Source organism: Nycticebus coucang, chromosome 22 (assembly GCF_027406575.1).
Source record: "Nycticebus coucang isolate mNycCou1 chromosome 22, mNycCou1.pri, whole genome shotgun sequence".
In the NCBI taxonomy this organism is placed as follows: domain Eukaryota; kingdom Metazoa; phylum Chordata; class Mammalia; order Primates; family Lorisidae; genus Nycticebus; species Nycticebus coucang.
The window spans coordinates 43531751-43547484 of NC_069801.1; the positions used below are offsets into that span (position 1 = coordinate 43531751).

Here is a 15734-nt window from a genome sequence, read left to right on the forward strand (position 1 = left end):
AATGACAATTATGGTTATGGGGGGGGAAACAGAAAGAGGGACGGAGGGAGGTGCGTGCGGCCTTGGTGTGTGTCACACTTTATGGGGGCAAGACATGATTGCAAGAGGGACTTTACCTAACAATTGCAATCAGTGTAACCTGGCTTATTGTACCCTCAATGAATCCCCAACAATAAAAAAAAAAGAAAAGTAATAATTATTTTAAAAGAAAACTCTATAAATACCACATAGTATACTACTTGCCACTGAAGAAAAGCAATCAGTAGCCAATTAAACTGTAAGGCAAATAAATTTATCTTTCACAGACTGCTGCAACATCAGAAAGGGGGACTGGGAGCCCAGGTAACTAGGTGTCATCTAGGAATACTAAGCAGTGGGAACCATAGCATGAATCAGAACAGATGTTTGGGAAGGATCCTACAGAAGCACCAAAACCTCCATGGACAATACTGGAGATAGTATTTAATCCATATCAATACATTATTTGGAGTGTATTGTTGATTCAACATTATGTTGAACAAAGATTAGATTTACATCTAGTTATGTGTTGGAATCAATACAAGCTGATTAACTGTTCTGAAAAAGCAATTAGCTTTGGGCGGTGCCTGTGGCTCAAAGGAGTAGGGCACCAGCCCCATATGCCGGAGGTGGTGGGTTCAAACCCAGCCCCGGCCAGAAACTGCAAAAAAAAAAAATAATAATAAATAAAAATAAAATAAAGTAAAATAAAAGCAATTAGCTTCCTTCTATCAATTCAGATGTTTCTACAATAGACTGGAGATTTTTAAGGCTCTAACTTGATAATCCCCATAATTCTACAAAGTGGTCTACAATTTATAGAACTAAGCCAAGAAGGACACATAAGGATAACCATAGTTCATTCCTATGTCCTGTTAATATAATTATTCCAAGTAAACTGCAGACCTACCTTGAAGCTCACTCCAATTTGCTCTTTTTATCAGTGAACATTTATGAAGAAGCTAACATGGGGAATCACACACTGAGTCAAGTTCTTAAGATACAGAACTGAATATGATCCCTAACTTGTAGGAACACAATCTAATCTACAGAAAAGATCTTTTCAAAATACTGTGGTACATACAAGTACTTAACTTACATAATTAAAACATATACTATACTGAAAGGTGTTTCTCTATAGTTTTGGATTTTTTTTTGAGACAGAGTCTCATTCTGTGGCCTGGGCTAGAGTGCAGTGGCATCATCATAGCTCACTGCCACCTCCAACTCCTAGGCTCAAGTGATCCTCCTGCCTCAGCCTCCCCAATAGCTGGGACTACAGGTGTGCACCACCACCCTCTGCTAAATTTTTACAATTTTTGTTTGGATCTACCAAACAATTCCATGACTTATGTCTATTTCTGGGTTATTTAGTGATGCCAATGGCTTCTAAGGTAAGAAAGAGCTAGGTTCTTGGCCACTAGCTAGCCCTGGATTCAAGGAGCCAGTGGATGTCAAACACTGTTATTTTGCAATATCCTGGCAAGTGGCATAAGAAGATGGAGAGCTAGAGGCATTTCCCATAGCCTCTCCCAGAAAGTCAGGGAGAAATTTACCAACCACCATCTGGATTAATCTGCTCAGAAGAAGCATTGTAAAGGCACAGAGTGACAGCATAGGACACCAGGAGCAGAAAAGATAAGAAGGGAGGGAAGCCAGCACAAGGAGCAGTGACGAGAAGAGTGGTGGCTCAGGGTCAGAGCCTGCACATGGAATTGCTGGGGAATAGTGCCCCCCCCCACCAATATTCCCTTGCATGGGTGGACTGGGGGCCTACCCGTTCCTGGGTGGGTCTGTCCCACCAGATGGAGGGTATGGAGTAGAGCAAATAGGAGCTGGGGACCCACAGGGCTGTGCACAAATGGCAACCCTTTTAGGGAGGGCCAGAGTGGTCTGTCTCATGGCTTCTTTGGGCTTATCCTGCAGCTCCAACAAGATCCAGGAGCTCCCGTCCTTCTCCATGATCTTCCTTTCAGTCTCCAAATCCCATTTGGATCACTAAGGCAATCGTCAAGCAAAGACACCTAACTCTCTAGGTTCCAGCACTAGGTTGCAATGTGCCTGAATATCTAGCATACCCTCCAGAGGTGTGGTACCCCCTTACCACTCTACACCAAGTCTTCAAGAACAGGAACAGGAAGCCCAGTCTGATCTCCTTCACAGGACAAGCCAGAATCCAGACATAGGTCTTCACACTCAGAAGTAGCTGTTTCTGATAATGCAATGCCACCTAGTGTTCTCCCTAAAAAAAATTTTTTTTTTAACTCTCTTGGATACCTAAGAGGATCATAGGAAATTTTAAGCCCAAAGCCCAGAGCTAAAGAACAAGAAAGGGAAGGAAGAAAACAAAAAAAAAGAAAGAAAGAAAATAGTGACTAATTCTCACATACTTGGATTCAATTTTGATTAAAGTACATTACTTAAACATTAATTTTTACTTCAACTTGTTAATATGTTGTTTAGGATACAGGATACCGCATATTCACTTATAAGTGAATTATGTTTGTAATTTCCCCTTCATAATAATACATTTTTTTCCAGTTTTAATATCAGGTGTATCCAGATTAAGTAGAATAATTTTGAAGTATTTCTTCTTTTTCTATTGTCTATAAGATTTGGCATGATCTATTTTTTGAAATTATCTTTTATTTTTATTTATAAATATTAGTTGTCTATTTTTTGAGACTTTGGAAAAAAATATTAAGAAGTTAATTGATGACTCCATACTGAACCTCAGAGTCAAAGCATTCTATAATAGACATACTCTTATTTGACAATGTGAATGTTACTTTCTTTGCATTACTATTATTATTGCTTAATACTTTATTACAGTAATCGTCTGATTTCTTTTCTGAATGTATTTATCTTCGTTTGTTCTTTATGAGGTTGTTGTTTCTTGTCCTTATCTTAAACATTGTTATTGTTGTTAAATTTTAAGCCTTTTTAGTTTTGTGAAGGCAAAAGTGGAAACCTAATAAACACATGTATATGTAAAAAAAAAAAAAAGGTAAGAAAATAGGGCAAAGAAATAAAGAAGAAGAAACCACACATGAGGAGAACGAACAAAACATCTCTGGCTACATGAAGGACCAGAACAGATCAACTCCCTCAGGGGTCACAATGGAGCTACTACAGAACACCCCAACTAATGAACTGTGGAAATGACATAAGTGGAATTCAGATTATAGATAGCAAATATGATAAAGGGAATTGAAGGTAATGTGGAAAACCAGCAAAAGGAAGTCCAAAAAATGTCCCAAGAAATTAACAAAATGAAAGCCAAAGTCTCCAACGATCTGGACAAAATTAAAATTTTTGTTTGTAGAGACCTGATTTCGCTTAAATTTTGTTCGTAAAGACACGATCTCGCTATTGCCCAGGCTGGTCTCAAACTCCTGAGCTCAAGTGATCCTCCCACTTTGGCCTCTCAAAGTGCTAGGATTATAGGCATGCCTTCTCTGTAGATTAAACGGAAGGCCATATTTGGTTTAATCACTATTATAAACAGAATAATTTAACATGTCAAATGCTATCACATGGCTTATAATAAAAAAAAAAGTAATCCACCACCTGCCCCATACACCTCACTGCCAAGTTCACTTCTTAAAACAGTTTCACGTGATATTAACCTGAGGTAATTTATACCTACATTATTCTTTTACTTTCAAACTTTATCCTACATCTGATTCCTTCTATCAATTCCACCACAAGTCCAAGGCACCTTCATCTTACTTGGCATTTAGTCCATTTAGCGTTATACCAGCTTCTACTCTTTTTTTTTTTTTTTGTAGAGACAGAGTCTCACTGTACCACCCTCGGTAGAGTGCCGTGGCCTCACACAGCTCACAGCAACCTCCAACTCTTGGGCTTAAGCGATTCTCTTGCCTCAGCCTCCCGAGTAGCTGGGACTACAGGCACCCGCCACAACGCCCGGCTATTTTTTGGTTGCAGTTTGGCCGGGGCCGGGTTTGAACCCGCCACCCTCGGTATATGGGGTCGGCGCCCTACCGACTGAGCCACAGGCGCCACCCGCCCAGCCAGCTTCTACTCTTAACGCCCTTTAGTTTTCCACAAAACCATTTGATGATGTTCAAAAAAATCATACCACTCCACTGTCTAAAATCCTCCACTGGCTTTAATGAACATGGAATAAATTCTGTGGCTCAAAGGAGTAGGGCGCCGGGCCCCATATACCAGAGGTAGCAGGTTCAAACCGGCCCCGGCCAAAAACTGCGGGGTGGGGTAGTAGGGGGAGAAACTCTTTTCTATATCCTAATATCCTATAAAGCTCCACATAATTTGGCTCCTGCCTGTATCTCTTAACTCATTTCCTATATTCTCCCTCTCAGTTAACTTTGTCCAGCCACACTGGCTTTTCTGCTTGTTTCTGGGACTATCAAGCTCATGCATACCTCCAGGTTTTTTTTTTTTTTCGAGACAGAGCCTCAAGCTGTCGCCCTGGGTAGAGTGCTGTGGCATCACAGCTCACAGCAACCTCCAACTCCTGGGTTCAAGCGATTCTCCAGCCTCTGCCTCCCAAGTAGCTGGGACTACAGGTGCCCGCCACAACGCCGGGCTATTTTTTGGTTGTAGCCGTCATTGTTGTTTGGCGGGCCCAGGCTGGATTCGAACCTGCCAGCTCAGGTGTATGTGTCTGGTGCCTTAGCCGCTTGTTGAGCCACCTTCAGGTCTTTTTATACTTGCCACTCCTTCCACCTGGAACACTGTTCCCTCAAGATTCTCCTGACTGATTCCTTCTCATCATTCAGGTCACTGCTCAAATATCACTCCCCCCAAGAGATGGCTTCTTTCACCAATCTACTTCAGATACTATCTCATTCCCAGGCTACCGTCCCACTTACACTTCATCACCCTGGTTTATTTTTTCAGAGCAGATGTCATATATAAAATTGTATTTTTGTGGCTCAGTGGCTATGGCGCCAGCTACATACACCGGAGCTAGCAGGTTTGAATCCAGCTGGGGCCTGCCGAACAATGACAACTATAACCAAAAAATAGTCGGGTGTTGTAGCAGGCACCTGTAGTCCCAGCTACTTGGGAGGCTGAGGCAAGAGAATCACTTAAGCCCACGAGGTTGAGGTTGCTGTGAGCTGTGATGCCATGACACTCAGTATACTGAGGGTGACAAAGTGAGACTCTGTCTCAAAAAAAAAAAAAACAACTGTATTTTTGCTGCTCATGTGGTTGAATTCCAGAAAGTTAAGAGCTTTATCTAACCTACTGTTTGATCTCTTATGTCTAGTTCCATGGTATCACATACCAGAAACTCGGTAATTGTTGAACTTGTTTCCAAATTGGCTGAGGATGTCAATTACTTTGGAATAATCCTTACCTTTTGAACAAAAATTGCATAATGCAAAATTTCAAACTGTTTAACAAGCCACCATGTAAAATCACTTGCAAATTAGGAACTCATAGCCAATTTTACTTCATCTATACCCCTAGCCATTTCATTCTCCCACTGGATTCATTTGAAGTAAACCTCAGATCAAGATTTCCTATGTAAATATTCAAGCTGTATCTCTCAAAAATAATGACTCTTTGGGCAGCGCCTGTGGCTCAGTGAGTAGGGCGCTGGCCCCATATGCCGAGGGTGGCCGGTTCAAACCCAGCCCCGGCCAAACTGCAAACAACAAAACAAAAACAAAACTCAGAATAAATAAATAAATTAAATTAATAAAAAAAAATAATAATGACTCTTTTATATATAATTGCAATATGGAGAATCTTTAAAAATGTACAAAATTCTGGGCCCAATCTCCATGTAGAATCTAGCGCCAGAAACTACAGGCTGAGGCCTGAGCATATGCATTTTTGAAGGTTTCTTCAGATGTTCTGATTCAGTGAGATTATTAACATACCCAGTGACTGACATCTGGGATGGTTCTAAGGGTCATCTAGAAGAAAAAAACTGACCAGGTGTGATGACTCACACCTTTATCCTAGCACTCTGGGAGGCCAAGGAGAAAGGACTGCATGAGCTCAGGAGCTCAAGACTAGCCTGAACAAGAGTGATAACCTGTCTCGACTAAAATTAGAAATAATTAGCTGGGAGTGGTGGCCGGCGCCTGTAGTCCCAGCTACTTGGGAGGCTGAGGCAAGAGGATCACTTGAACCCAGGAGTGTGAAGTTCCTGTCAGCTTGGCTGATGCCACGGCACTCAATCCTGGGTGACAGAGTGAGACTCTGCCTCAAAAGAATAAATGAATTTAAAAAAGAAAAAAAACTAAACAGAATAGTGACTATAATAAGTAGTGATGCACTAGGTATTTCAAAATTGCTGAAAGAGTAGATTTTATATGTCTTTACCACAAAAAATGTTAAGTACTATCTGATTTAATCATTACACATTGCAAACATGTATCAAAATATCACATTGTACTCCATAAATATAATTATTTGTTAATTAAAATAAAATTTTAAAAAGTAGAATGAAATATTGAATCAAAGAGACCTTACTTGGATACAGAAAGTGGCTGGTTAAATTCTTCTTCCACAGCAATGTTACTCTCTTCAAAACTGGGAATATCAACTGCTTTTAATGAAGATGCACTGCCTGGAGGACTTGTGACTTCATTATTGATATCAACAGAAAAATTCATGTCTTCACTAGAAATCTTGGTATCATCTTGCTTCAGCTGAGAGTCAGGCTCTTGATTATTATTTGGTGTATTCCAAAATAAACTAGCACCTAGAGATCAAATGATTTAACAGATATTGAAACAAATATTGAAGTATAAAAATAAAACTCTGACAAACCTCCTGTTAAGAATTGCTGTATTGGCTCGGCACCTGTGGCTCAAGCGGCTAACGCGCCAGCCACATACACCTGAGCTGGTGGGTTCGAATCCAGCCCGGGCCTGCCAAACAACAATGATGGCTGCAACCAAAAAATAGCTGGGCATTGTGGTGGGCACCTATGGTCCCAGCCACTTGGGAGGCGGAAGTAGGAGAATCACTCAAGCCCAGGAGTTGGGAGGTTGCTGTGAGCTGTGATGCCATAGCACTCTACCTAGGGCGACAGCTTGAGGCTCTGTCTCTAAAGAAAAAAAAAAAAGTATTGCTGTATTATTTTAACAAAATTATCCCAGAACTGTTTTCTGATTATATTTCCTGAGAAAAGCCACAAAGAGGTAGGTGAAAGGTAAAAGATAGAAAACTGGGATGGGGCAAAGGGAAAGGGACCTTCTGGCCCTGCCGCTTCAAGAGGAGTAGCCCTCTGGTTCAGTGCCTGTAGCTCAGTGGTTAGGGTGCTGGCCACATACACCAGAGCTGGCGGGTTCGAACCCAGCCAGGGCCTGCTAAACAACAACAACAATAATAAAAAAACAGCTGGGCATTGTGGCAGTTGCCTATAGTCCCAACTACTGGGAAGCTGAGACAAGAGAATCAGTTAAGCCCAAGAATTTGAGGTTGCTGTGAGCTGTGATGCCACAGCACTCTACTGAGGGTGACACAGTGAGACTTTCTCTCAAAAAAATTAAAAAATTGTTTCTGTTGGCTTGGTGCCTGTAGCATAGTGGTTACAGTGCCAGTCACATACACCCAGGCTGGTGGTTCGAACCCAGCCTGGGCCAGCTAAACAACGACAACTGCAACAAAAAATAGCCAGATATTGTGGCAGTTGCCTATAGTCCCAGCTACTTGGGAGGCTGAGGCAAGAGAATTGCTTAAGCCCAAGAGTTTCAGGTTGCTGTGAGCTGTAGCGCCATGGCACTCTACCGAAGGCGACATAGTAAAACTCTGTCTCAAAAAGAAAAAAAAAAAGAAGAACAAGAAATTAGTAAAAGCAAGATTTAATTTTGCATTCACTTATTTATTTTTAAAAGGACAACTTTTCAAAAGTTACATAGGTACTACTACTCTTCCTGAACATAAGTGAGGGTCTACTTGTATGATTTTATGAAAATTAGTAAAAGCAATATTTTCTTTTTTCTTTCTTTCTTTTCTTTTTTTTTTTGCAGTTTTGGCCGGGGCTGGGTTTGAACCCTCCACCTCCAGTATATGGGGCCAAGACCCTACTCCTTAAACATAAGTGCCACCAGTAAAAGCAAGATTTAATTTTGAGTTGACTTATTTTTTTTTAAAAAACAACTTTTTATAAGTTAACATAGGTACTACTACTCTTCCTGTATAAGTCAATATAAAACTCTAGGGAGTTAGGTACATTATAGAATAAGCATGCTTCTACATGTCATTTTGTTCAAATGACTATCAATAATTCCCTTTTCTTCATATAAATAATCACTTTGAATGTGAATCTATTAAGTTTTTAATATTTGAATTCTATATATCATGTTTGAAAACTTGTTTTAAATAATTTCAGAAAATATCAATAAACATAGTATGAATGACTCCATCCAATTATCACTTTCTCCCAAAAAGCAACTATAATACAGCTAAATATAGAATTTTACAAGAAGACATAAGAGGTCATTACATTTTTTGGTTTGCTTACATTCACGATACTCACAAGCTCCTTACCCTACCCTCACACACAGACTTTCCTGGGAACTATCACCCCTTGAAATCCACAAAGGTGGACTCCCAAAGTTAACTATTCAGATTCTCTGTAATCTGAAATAAAGACTGAGGGAAAGCAAAATGGTTTGTATGGCTAGAACTGTATCAAAAGCTCTAGGCCAGCCTTATTTTTAAAGGTAAAGCAGTGAAAATCAGATTGCAGATAGAATCGAGTGAAAAAGCCATTAAGTAAGTAGATAGTCTTAATGGTATTACAATTTCTAGATACAGTATTTTCCTGAAATCCAGCTTTACTTTTGGCCTTGGCTTCCATAAAACAACCTCACATCCTTCCAGTAAATTCTGTTTCCTTTCTTAAATAAGTTCAAAGCAGCTTATGTTACTTGCAGCCAAAGAATTTTAACTCACAGTGAGTAGTACCTAAATTTGACTTCCAAATGTATATGCAGCTCTTGCTATCGTTTCTTCTCCTCTGTACATAGTTTAGATAACATATAAGTTCATAAAAAGAATACAGAAATGTCTTCCTTACTTTTCTTTTTAACATTCTATTCTCTAGAATCAAAGCTTCACCTATTACTTCTACATCTGCATGTCTATGTCATCAACCCATCAGCACTCCTCTCTGACACTTGAGTATCTCTATCTATATTTGAGTCAGTCAATCTCAACAGATATTTAGACTGATTTTATCCTATCTTGTCTGCTTAATGTCTGTGCTTAATGCTACTACCATTCCTCCCTGTCATCCAGGCTTAAAGTCCTAGAGTACCTTTTATCTCTAATAAACTTAATTTTTTGAATAATTCTAGATTTACACAAATATAATAGAATTCCCATATACCCCTCATCCAGTTTCTCTTATGTTAACATCTAACATTACCAATATATTATTTGTCAAAATCAAGAAACCAATTTAGTATATTATTATTAACTGAACTCCAGGCTTTATTTGGACTTCACCAATTTTACCACTAATGTCCATTTTCTGTGCTAGGATACATTCAGGATATCACATTGCATTTAGCAGCAGTAACTTTTCAGTCCTCAATCCTCCCCAGATGCCACACCCAATTAGTTATCAAATCTTATTAACACTCTACATGATCTTTTCTCTTCATTCTTATCACCACCAAAACTATAACTCAAAGCTCTAAGTTTTCTCATATTATTCTCTCTACCCATTCTGATCTCTCATCTTTCAATCTCCACCTACACTGAAATCCTCACTGTCCAAAACCCAGACTCAATAACACTGCATAGGCAAAACCACCCCTGATTCCTCTTATTAGAATTGGGTCCAGGCTAGAAAAGTAGCAAAAACAGTGCATCGTATTATAGAATTTATGTTTTTCAGGTGTTAGTAAAATTACACAAAGACTTAAGTAACAATCTCATCACCTTGGTTTGAGTTCTATTGTACTATGTACCAATTTCAATGTAAAAATACAAAAAACAGATAAAAAAAGCACTTAAAAAATTTCCTTACAAGTAAAAACATTAAATTACCTGTGCTCACAGCAATGCTTACACTTTTTTTCATGTGCAAGCCAGGGGAAGACTGTGCTTCCATGGAAACCAACTCCACTTGTCTCGCAGCTGGCCCTGTCTCTTCAACAGTGGTTGCCTTAGGGGAACAGGGATTCAGGGACTGAGCTTCCAATAAGCGCTGAATCTGTATACATTAAAAACATACTTTAAAAAATATCTCAGGAATGGAAAAAAAAGTATCCACTGTACTCAGTACTACTGTGAAACCAATTTATAATAACTCACACTTGCATATGAAAAATGAAACACAACTCTAGTCTATGATGAAAGAGGGAAGGGGACGACTAAGAATGGGGAGACGGTGGGAGGGATAGTAGGGGTTAGGAGGGGGACCACAACTATGGAGCACACGGCAAGTACAAGTTGGTTTTATCATGTGTAGAACACAAATGTCCTAATGCTATAATTGGGTAAATTAGATGAAAGCTATGCTGATTAGTATGATGTAAGCACTCCAATTTGTACAAATAATCAACACACTGAAATGGGCATAAATGTATTTATGATCTATGTACAAAAGACTTAATAAAAAAAACATACTTTAAACTAACAGCAAAGTAATCGACAAAACAGGTAGCTGAGTTTATTTAATAATGAATTACAAAGTACCCCAGTTATAAAAAACTGAATTTTAACTTCATTTTCTCACATTTAAATTGGATCATACCATAAAACTTATTCAATTTAGAAAGGTATTATCAGTAGTTATTAAGAGCGAAAGGGAGAGCAGAGAAAGGAGGAGGAAGAGGTGGGGAAAGGAAAAGCAGAGAGAGGGAAGGAGGGGTCTTGGTGTGTGCCACACCCCTTTTGGGGGCAAGAGGGACTTTACCTAACAAATGCAATCAGTGTAACCTGGTTTCTTGTACCCTCAAAGAATCCCCAACAACAAAAAAAAGGCTCTGCGCCTGTGGCTCAAGTGGCTAAGATGCCAGCCACATATACCTGAGCCAGTGGGTTTGAATCCAGCCTGGGCCCGCCAAACAACAATGATGGCTGCAACCACAACAACAAAAAATAGCCGGGCGGGGTGCCTGTATCCCAGCTACTTGGGAGGCAAGGGCAGTAGAATTGCTTGAGCCTAGGAGTTGGAGGTTGCTGTGAGCTGTGATGCTACAGCACTCTATCCAGGGTGACAGCTTGAGGCTCTACCTCAAAAAAGAGAGAGAGAGAAAGAAAGGAACACTTTTACACTGTTGGTGGGACTGCAAATAAAGTCCCTAGGGACAAACAATCTTTTGTCTAGACTGTTCATCACAGCTCAATTTACAATCGCTAAAATGTGGAAACAGCCTAAATGCTCCTCAGCCCAGGAACAGATTGGCAAGCTGTGGTATATGTATACCATGGAATACTATTCAGCCATTTTAAAAAATGGAGATTTTGCATCATTTGTATTAACCTGGATGGAGGTGGAACACATTATTCTTAGTGAAGCATCACAGGAATGGAGAAGCATGAATCCTATGTATTCAACTCTGATATGAGGACAATTAATGACATGTTGGGGGGGTGAGGGAAGGCGAGAGCAGACAGAGAGAGAAGGAGGGAGGGGTGAGGGAAAGGAAAAAACAAAGAAGCACTTCTCCATGTACCAAATACTCAACATTTTACACAAGGATTCTTCTTATCAAGGTTAATCAGAATTGCCCATATTTGGCATGCTGAAACTGGAAATACTAATAACAACATTTACTGAGTGCTTGTTGTTTGCAAGACCCTTTACTTTGAGTTTTTATAATTTTTAAAATAATACAGTGAAGAGTGATTTTTTTTTTTTTTTTTGTAGAGACAGTGTCTCATTTTATTCCCTTGGTAGAGTGCTGTACCATCACAGCTCATAGCAACCTCCAGCTCCTGGGCTTAGGCAAGTCACTTGCCTCAGCCTCCCCAGTAGCTGGGACCACAGGTGCCCACCACAATGCCCGGCTACTTTTTTGTTGCAGTTTGGCCGGGGCCGGGTTTGAACCCACCACCCTCGGTATATGGAGTCGGCACCCTACTCACTGAGCCACAGGTGCCGCCCAAAAGTGGATTATTTTTAAATATTAAACTTATTTTACAGGTAAGAAAACTTAAAGTATTTGTATATAACCAACAAGTAGCAAAGATGAGGTTCAAACACTAAAAGCCTCCCCTCTTCCTTTTTAAATTGAGACATAATTCACAAACCATGAAACCATACAACTCAGTATTTTTTAGTAGGCTCACAAGTTTGCAAATATCATCACTATCTAATTCCAGAACATTTTTATCAACCAACCCCAAAATCTATGCATCCATTAGCAGTCACTCCCTCCTTGCCTTCTCCATAGCTCCCAGCAACCACTCAAACACTTTCTATCTCTATGGATTTGCCCATTCTGGACATCTCACATAAACAGAACCATGCTGTAGCCTTGTACCTATCTTCTTTCACTTAGCATGTTTTCAAAGTTCATCCATGTTACAGCATTTAATAATACTTTATCGCTTTTGATTGCTGAATAACATTCCATTGTATGGGTATATCACATTTTGTGTATCCTTTCATCAGTTGACAGACATTTAGATTGTTTCCGCTTTTAGCTATTACAAATAGCTAGGTCAGTAGAAATATAAACTGCACCAATAACATAAAAAAGCCCATGTATTTGTTTTTAACCTCTTTTCTTTTTGATTAAATCATAGTTGTGTTAGGAGGCGCCTATGGCTCAAAGGAGTAGAACGCTGGCCCCATATACCTGAGGTGGCGGGTTCAAACCCGCCCTGGCCAAAACTGCCAAAAAAAAAAAAAAAAAAAACCATAGCTGTGTACATTAATCCAATTATGGGGTACAATGTACTGATTTTATATACAATTTGAAATCCTTCATCAAACTGGTTAACATTGCCTTCACTGCACTTTCTTAGTTATTGTGTATAAGACATTTATATTCTACACTTAGTAGATTTGACATGTACCCTTGCAAAATGCACCACAGGTGTGGTCCCACCAATTACCCTCCCTCCACCCATCTTCCCTCCCCTCCTCTTTCCCCTTCATCTTGGGTTGTAGTTGGGTTACAGACTTCATATGGAAGTGTGGGTACTTACATATTGGTTTCATAGCCCATGTATTTGTAATGGTTTGGAGCATGAGTACTGTATGGCCATAAGTTTAAATCCTACTCAGCTATCTTTTGGAAAAGTTATTTAACCACTATGACCTTCATAAAACTACAGTTGGTGCAAGTATTAAAATACTTGTAATTTGTTGATTGCTTATTTTTATAGCCACATCCTAAACACTACATAAATACATATATATATAAAACACAATTTATAACATATATTGTATAAACATGTTTTAATTAACCTTCAAATCTACATATAATACCAATCATCTCTCTCATTCTATAGATGAGAAAAGGGATCATCTAAAATAGATGATCACATAGGATACACTCAATAAAAAACATACACATATTTAGGGTCCAAAATTATCCAGTTAGTGTGTTTTAAAAGTTGGGTGTGGTGGCTCACACCTGTAGTCTTAGCACTTTGGGAAGTTGAGGTGGGAGGATCACTTGAGCCCAAGAGTTTGAGAGCCCAATAGTCAGGCATTGTCTCTACAAAAAACCAGAAAATGTTGCCCGGCATGGTGGTGTTGCCTGTACTCAAATAATCAAATAGTCCTAGCTACTTGGAAGGCTGAGGCAAGAGGATCACTTGAGCCCAGGAGACTAAGGTTGCAGTGAGATATAACACCACTGCACTCTAACCCAAGCAACAGAGTGAGACCCTATCTCAAAAAAGTTTTTTTATCTATTACCTTTATTTATAGTTCTTAATACGTATTGTAATACATTTTCCACTAAAATTCTAGAATTCATTTTAACATTTAAAAGAGCTAGTATTCTCTTTCGTTTTCAGAACTTTATTTTTTTTTTTTTTGTAGAGACAGAGTCTCACCTTATCGCCCTCGGTAGAGTGCCGTGGCGTCACACAGCTCACAGAAACCTCCAAATCCTTGGGCTTAGGCGATTCTCTTGACTCAGCCTCCCAAGTAGCTGGGACTACAGGCGCCCACCACAACGCCCGGCTATTTTTTTGTTGCAGTTTGGCCAGGGCTGGGTTTGAACCCGCCACCCTCGGCATATGGGGCTGGCGCCCTACCCGCTGAGCCACAGGCGCCGCCCCGTTTTCAGAACTTTTAAGGATCACTTGGCAAAAGGACTTCCTTTCTTCAAGCCCTGTCTTCTCCATTAAAAAAAAAGAAAGCCATTTAGATTGGAATATTAAAATATAGAACCTCCACAGTTGACCACCTCCCTAAGTTGACCTAATTTTCATAGATCAGACATGTACCATACATATATATCAATATAGTAGACTTAGTTCCTTATGTTGACCACCTCTGTATGCTGACCAGTTACAGTCCCTTAAGTGATCAACTTATAGAGGTTTTACAGTATATTATAAAGCTATAGTGATTTAACTGAATGGTAACTGGTGCTAGAATAGATAAGCCAATCTATGGAGCAGAATACAGTCCAGAAATAGTTCAAACACATGATACTATCATTACACAATAAAAATACAGGTTAGGCACAGTGGCTCATGCCTGTAATCCTAGCACTTCAGGAGGCTGAAGTAGGAGAACCGTTTCAGCCCAGAAAGTTGAGACCAGTCTAGGCAACACAGCAAGATCTCATCTCTACCAAATATAGAAAGTATTAGCTGGGTGTGGTGGCATGTACCTGTAGCCCCAGCTACTCAGGAGGCTGAGGTGGGAGGATTGCTTGAACCCAGGAGTTCGAGGTTGTAGTGAGCTATGATGGCACCACCTATACTCCAGCCTGGGCAACAGAGTGAGAACCTGTCTCAATCAATCAATCAATCTATCAATAAAGTAAAAATAAAAATGGATTTCTAATCATTAATACGGATGTATATTATTCAATAAATGTTTGGGGCAAGTCATCTGACAGAAAAAATACCCTACTCCATATACCAAAATTAAATAGAAGCAACAAATATAAACCTAGAGCAAAAGGGAGAGTAAAGAATAAATGTTTTATAATCTTGAAATGGAGAAATCTTTTCTAAACATAATATGAAGCAAAGAATGAAAATGACAGATAAATTTAACTATATGTAAACTGAAATATTCTGTGTAAAGAAATTGGTTAAAATACAAAACCCTTAAGTCCAAATGTAAGAAATACCACATATATATGATAAAGGACCAATTTCCTCAATTTGTAAGACAAGCTCTTACAAATAATCAAATAATCAATATGACTTATATAAATACAATGCAAATCAAAACAGTTTCTATTTATAAGAATGATAATAATTTAAGAGTTTGATATGTCCAATGTTGGAGATGTGGAAAATGGTTTTGGCTAATAAATTGGTATAACCTTCCTGGTGGCCATTTTTACTCATTCAAGTAACAAAATACATATTAAGCAACTACTCTATGTTACGTCCTACTCAAGGTGGTAAGAAAACAGAGATGAATGTTAGCTTCCTCCCTGGAGCTTACTTTCTATCATAGGCGAAAAAAACATATCAGTGAGGCCTGAGTGAGGAAAAAAGAACTAGCCATTATAGAAGCACCAGAGGAGGCGGCACCCGTAGCTCAGTGGGTAGGGCGCTGGCCACGTACACTGAGGCTGGCATGTCCAAACCTGGCC

The 15734-nt window shown here is 39.4% G+C and overlaps 1 protein-coding gene across 1 annotated transcript in view; it reads right to left on the reverse strand.

Moving 5' to 3' along the window:
* STIL (STIL centriolar assembly protein) overlaps positions 1 to 15734 on the reverse strand; it is a 71250-nt gene that overhangs the window by 18874 nt on the left and 36642 nt on the right. The window contains exons 12-13 of the mRNA XM_053575966.1: positions 10033 to 10198; positions 6499 to 6730 (exon numbers count right to left, since the gene is read on the reverse strand). Of these exons, the coding sequence (XP_053431941.1) occupies positions 6499 to 6730; positions 10033 to 10198 (398 nt within the window). The remainder of the gene's footprint in view (positions 1 to 6498; positions 6731 to 10032; positions 10199 to 15734) is intronic.